The 5,838-nt window shown below is 36.7% G+C and overlaps 1 protein-coding gene across 3 annotated transcripts in view; it reads right to left on the reverse strand.

Annotated features, from left to right (window-relative positions):
• Positions 1-5,838, reverse strand: part of SIRT1 (sirtuin 1) — a 29,232-nt gene continuing 23,394 nt past the window's right edge. For all 3 annotated transcript variants that reach the window (XM_003783620.1, XM_012801448.2, XM_023509624.1), the window contains 2 exons: positions 5,110-5,667; positions 1-2,141 (listed from right to left, as the gene is read on the reverse strand). In XM_003783620.1, the coding sequence (XP_003783668.1) occupies positions 1,813-2,141; positions 5,110-5,667 (887 nt within the window). In that variant the 3' untranslated portion in view covers positions 1-1,812. The remainder of the gene's footprint in view (positions 2,142-5,109; positions 5,668-5,838) is intronic.

Here is a 5,838-nt window from a genome sequence, read left to right on the forward strand (position 1 = left end):
TAAGTTAACAGAAAAAAGTCAAATGACAGTTTTAATAGACTTTAAAACAGTGTACAAGTATAAAACACTGGTTTTGTATTTCAAAAGTTGGGAGGAAGATCCAGTCATTAAACAGTCTACAAAACATATGCCAGTAGATTACATAAAAGACTATGTACAATATAAAAAGCTGAAAACAGTCTTCACTGTAAAAATAATTTAAAACAAATTTTTCAATTTAAAATATCATCTATAGCACAAGCACATCATGCAAATGGAAAACTAAGTTATATACTGCATTCTTTAGTATAGCCAAATAAATTCAGATTGAGATATCTTTTAGGTAGGGAAATGGCCATTCAGTGATTTTTTTTCTTGTTTGGCAGTAATGGTCCTAGCTGGATATTTTATGCTTTAAGAACAGCTATATTTCAAACCCTTATTTATTGTAATAAATACTAAAGCAACATAGGAATACTTTATAATTTGGAAATAATGTTCAAAAAAGGTCTGGAAAATAAATGCTTACTGTGCAATATTTTAAAGTATAAACTTTTAAAGTATGAACTTTTTTGAAAGGCTAGAAGCAGCTTTCGTAGGTGAAAGGGTTGATGTCTATAGTTTTAAGGCAGGCTAAGCTTTTAAATAAAGTTATAAGAACTAGTTTCATTCATTAACTATTCTGCTATTACATATAACATCATGTTCATCTCCATAATACTAGGCTAGCAGTTTAGTCTAACTTATTACACCAAATCCTCCCAATAGGAGACATGTACTTTCTGGCTGAGTTATAATTAATATCTTATTACTTTGGAACTGTAATTGGGGTCTGCTGCTCTCCTCTTTGGAAAAATAGCAGTCCAAAATATTACACTCTCCCCAGTAGAAGTACCATTATTACAGATTCAGAAAGGCTTTGCATATTCACATCTTGGCAGTTTAGTACTTGTGGAAAAGGTCGATGCAGACTTCACCACAGTGATAGGTATTTAAATAGCAATGGCAAATATTTCAAAACTAAGGGGATCCAAGCAGGCAGGCACTATCGTTTTCTAAAGCAACTGAAACATTTTCAAAGCCTTTATTTGTTCTTCAGGTTAGTTTTTGAGCCAAAGTAGACATTACTACATGTCTGCAGGAAGTACAAAAGCCATCTTCATTTTAACAATAAATACAATAATCCTGAAACTCTTAGCACCAAGTCTCACTTTAGAAAGTAAAAGACAACTAAGTGCTTTCCTACATACTGGTGACTTCCTTCCACTCACATTGCATGTCATTTGAGATTTTAAAAAAGTTAGCTGCCACAAGTTTTGGAAAAATGCCAGTGTTTAAAAATAAGTAATTGTGCTAAAGAATCAACAGGTTAGCAGAACAGAGATTTTGAAGACTTCAAACCATTCAATGTTACAAATAAAAGTGAAAATACCATTCTTTGGTCTAGATAAGCTGTTCCCTTTACATTAATTTAACATTCCAATGGCTTTTTGAAAACTTTAAAATGTTGAAACTCACTAAGCAAAACCAAAAAATATATACATGTGAATGTATCATACAATTGAACCTTTAAAAGAAAGTAAAAGTCTTGACCAATAGCTGATTAAAGATACTTAGTACCTTTCTTTAAAAAAAAAAGTTAGTGTTGAGTTTGTACAAGTACAGAAATAATGAAGTTAAAAATTATCCATGAAAAACAATATTTTACCAGTCTATAAATATTACACCTTTCTGGTTTCCTTGCTCTATTGAGTTCACAAGTAAACATTCATTTTGACATGCTAAAGTTCCTAATGCTGGTAGAACAATTCCTGTACCTGGACAATTATTACACTATGATTTGTTCAATGGATAGTTCATGTCTGTTACTTCCGGTTTCACAGATGTAGCTTCATTAACTGCCTCTGGATCACCTACATTAGCCCCAAATCCAGTTCCTCCAGCTCTCTCTGGAACACCAGGCTCATCTTCTAAGCCATTGTAGAACTCTTCAATTTCACTTTCATCCTCAATGGCTTCTTCTAAACTTGGACTCTGGCATGTTCCACTATCACTGTTACTGCCACAAGAACTAGAGGATAAGATGTCATCTTCAGAGTCTGAATATACCTCAGCGCCATGGAAAATGTAACGATTTGGTGGCAAAAACAGATACTGATTACCTGAAATACAGTAAAGAAAAGAAGTGATTTTCAAAGACTCAGTCTGACTGGAATTAAATGTAGTTGCTAGCTCTGTCTTTTTAAGTATCACGAGAGGCTGTTACTATTAGGGTTGTCTGAAAGCAAATGGGAGGCCACCATGCCTCTTCCTCAAACCATGGACCCCAGGTTAAGAACTCCCCTAAGATGTCATTTGAATCCATGAATACTAATACAGTCCATACAGCCTACAGTGCGCTGAATCAATCCTAGCCTGTCAAATTTGCTAAGTGACAAGAATAGGATCCCTAAAAATTAATGATGTATGGCTATCTAACCTTGAATTCACAAGCAGCCCCTAACTTACATCTGTTTATTGGTAGATGACAGGTCACTCCAGATAGTGTAAGTTTCACTCCCAGGTGGCTCTCACAGTGGCAACACGACCCAGTTCTGACAAAAACCTCTTTATTATGTGTGACAATTCTTCCTGAACCCACAAAATCAGTCCACTACAAATTGCAGGAAGAAAGCCTACCACTTATTTCTGGTTCAAGAAAATACACATATCCTTTCATTTTTTTCTGAGACACCAGTATTCATTTGCATAGTTGCAGCTTAGAGTCAAGTACTTACATTCTAGTGACTAATAGATGATGTCATTTGGCAATTTTAATTGGGCCATCTCCATTTTTTTTTTTAGACAGAGTCTCACTATGTCATCCTCAGGGGATTGCTGTGGCATCACAGCTCACAGCAATCTCCAATTCTTGGGCTTAACAATTCTCTTGCCTCAGCCTTCCAAGTAGCTGGGACTACAGGCACCTGCCACAAGACCTGGCTATGTATTTTGTTGTAGCTATCATTGTTACTTAGCTGGCTGGGGCTGGGTTCGAACCTGGCACCCCCAGTGTCTGTGGCTCGTGCTGTAACCACTGTGCTACAGGCACCGAGCCATGGGCCATCTCCTTTGAATCATACTAAGTCTGTTTTTTTTTTTTCTTTCTTCTTTAAAGAGACAGGGGTCTCACTATGTTGCCCAGGCTGCACTCAAACTCCACCTGCCTCAGCCTCCTAAGTAGCTGGTACTATATGCACTGGCCCATTCCATGGAGCCAGCTTCACTATGTCCCTTAAGGGGTCCCAGCACATGGTTGTCCTGTACTTTTCTTTCTGTAGTTTTGACCCATGCTTCAAAAAAATGTTTCCCTTTGCCCTGAGCCCCCTGAAGAACTGAATAATCTATTTCTCAGTCTATTTTCCCAATACTTGTCTACATTTTGCCCTCTAAAATTTCACCTCATCTGTGCTCCCACTTCTTCCTTTTTAGACTTGAACTGACAGAAGTATAAACAGGTGATAACTGAAGCTACCTAAAATGAGGGAAGTCTGGTGGTCGTTTCAACTACAATTTTGTACTTTTTACATGTTAAATTTTTAAATTCTTAGAATACTAAAGGATGTGCTATTCTATTCCCCCATTTTGCAGATTAAGAAATTGAGAGATTAGGCTCAAGGCCCATAATAAGCTCAGTGGTTAGGGTGCCAACCACATACACCAAGGCTGGTGGTTTCAAACCCAGCCCGGGCCAGCTAAACAATGACAACTGCAACAAGAAAATAACCAGGTGTTGTTATTAAGCTAAGTGTTGGAGGTTGCTGTGAGCTGTGATGCCACGGTATGGTACTCTACCCAGGCCACCATAGTGAGACTGTCTCCAAAAAAGAAAAACAAAAAAAAAAACAAGCATTGTGGTGGGCGCCTATAGTCCCTGCTGCTTGGGAGGCTGAGGCTAGAGAATCTCTTAAGCCTGAATTGGAGGTTGCTGTGACACCACCACACTCTACCAAGGGCAACATGAGACTCTGGCTCAAAAAAAGAAAAAAAAAGAAAGAAATTTGAGAGATTAAAGAATTTGGTAAGATGTAGCTAAGACAATGCGGGTCTAATTTCAAAATAAATCTAATACTGTTTCAAAATAAATCTAATACTGTTTGCTGGGGCAAAATGTTTCACCATGTTTGACAGAATTATCAACATTATTCAAGCAAAATTCCCAGTGCATGTGTCAAAGCACAGGTTGGCTTTGTATATGGTAGGGACTTCCATCAGTAAGTGGATGGAAGGTGATAGTACTTCCATCACCTCAGTAGCAATTTCTCTACTTCTGACTTCTGCCACATTTGCAATTAAACATTCTTTTATAACTTAGCCTCAAAGTACAATCTAGCTTTTGGGTGGTGTTTTATTCAAAATAATAAAGTACTTTGTTCTGCTTCAGCAGCACCTGTACTGATAAATATTTATCATCTATTTTTATAATTACATGCAAACATCAGATCCAGGTGTGGTGACTCATGCCTGTAATTCCAGCTACTTGGGAGGCTGAGGCAGGAAGATAGCTTGAGTCCAGGAGCTGGACCCTGCAGTGAGCTACAATCATGCCACTGGGGCAACAGAGTGAGAACCCATCTCTTTAAAAAAAAAAAAGAAGAAGAAAACAACACACAAACTTAGATTAATCGATGTGTCTCCAGCATTACTACAGTACCTGCCCGGTATGGGAAAGGCCCAAAGGCTTATTCAACTGAACTAAAATTTTTTAATCACAAATGACTTTAATACTTAATTTGTCAGTTTTCACCAAGTGTGATAAATGATATTTAATAGTCTAAGCTGTGGAAAAGTGTTACATCTAATTAAAAGCATGTGTGTTTTTCATACAGTTGCTAAATCAGAATTTTCACTATATATATTGGACTTAGACATCAATTTCAAAAAAGTAGAAAGTGATTATCACCTCTGTCAATACTAACTGACAAAGACTCTGCACATGTCAAAACAGGGTAGATGCTATTCTCATTCATTAGAGAATGAGAATGTTTCACAAATATTCAAATATTTTTGAATATTTTGATCACTTTGCTATAAAAATTATACTTGCGAATATTTTGTTATATTTTCAAAATGGTTAAAGGCCTTTCTTACCATCAAGCCGTTTACTGATCTGCTCTTTTGCAAGTCTATTGGGCCAGCATTTTCTTACTGTTTCAGCAACTGAAGTTCTTTCATTTTTCTCCCCAGTATTTGAACCAATGTTCTTCAAATCAGAATTTTCCAACTGTTCAGTAAAACTTTCGACATTCCTAGAAGTCTGTACTTCCTGTGATTTTTCTTCCATACAACTTTTTGTTTGGGGTACATGTAAATCATCAATACTACTCTTAGTTGCTTGGTCTAAACTTGAAACAATCACTGAAGAATCTGGTGAAGTTCTATCTGGTGAACTTGAGTCTTCTGAAATATGAAGAGGTGTAGGTGGCAACTCTGACAGATGAGCCAACTCTTTTTGTGTTCGTGGAGGTTTTTCAGTAATTTCTGAAAGCTTTACAGGGTTACAGCAGAGTTTGGCATATTCCCCACCTAATCTATGACACAATTCATTAATTATGACATCACAGTCTCCAAGAAGCTCTACATCAAAATGCAGATGAGGCAAAGGCTCTCTGTTAATTAATATCTGAGGCACTTCATGGGGTATGGAACCTAAAATAGGATGAAAAGAGAAAGGAGGGAAAATAAACTAAGAAAACCAAAATAAACATACCATGCAAAAATCTAACAAAGACTTGAGCTCCAAATACCAAAAAAAGCAACTCCTTATAAAGAAGGTGAAAAGTCACACAAATCTATCCTACACTATTATAAAACTGTTTT

This window comes from Otolemur garnettii, unplaced genomic scaffold (genome assembly GCF_000181295.1).
Source record: "Otolemur garnettii isolate 467f Iridium unplaced genomic scaffold, OtoGar3 scaffold00008, whole genome shotgun sequence".
Lineage (NCBI taxonomy): Eukaryota > Metazoa > Chordata > Mammalia > Primates > Galagidae > Otolemur > Otolemur garnettii.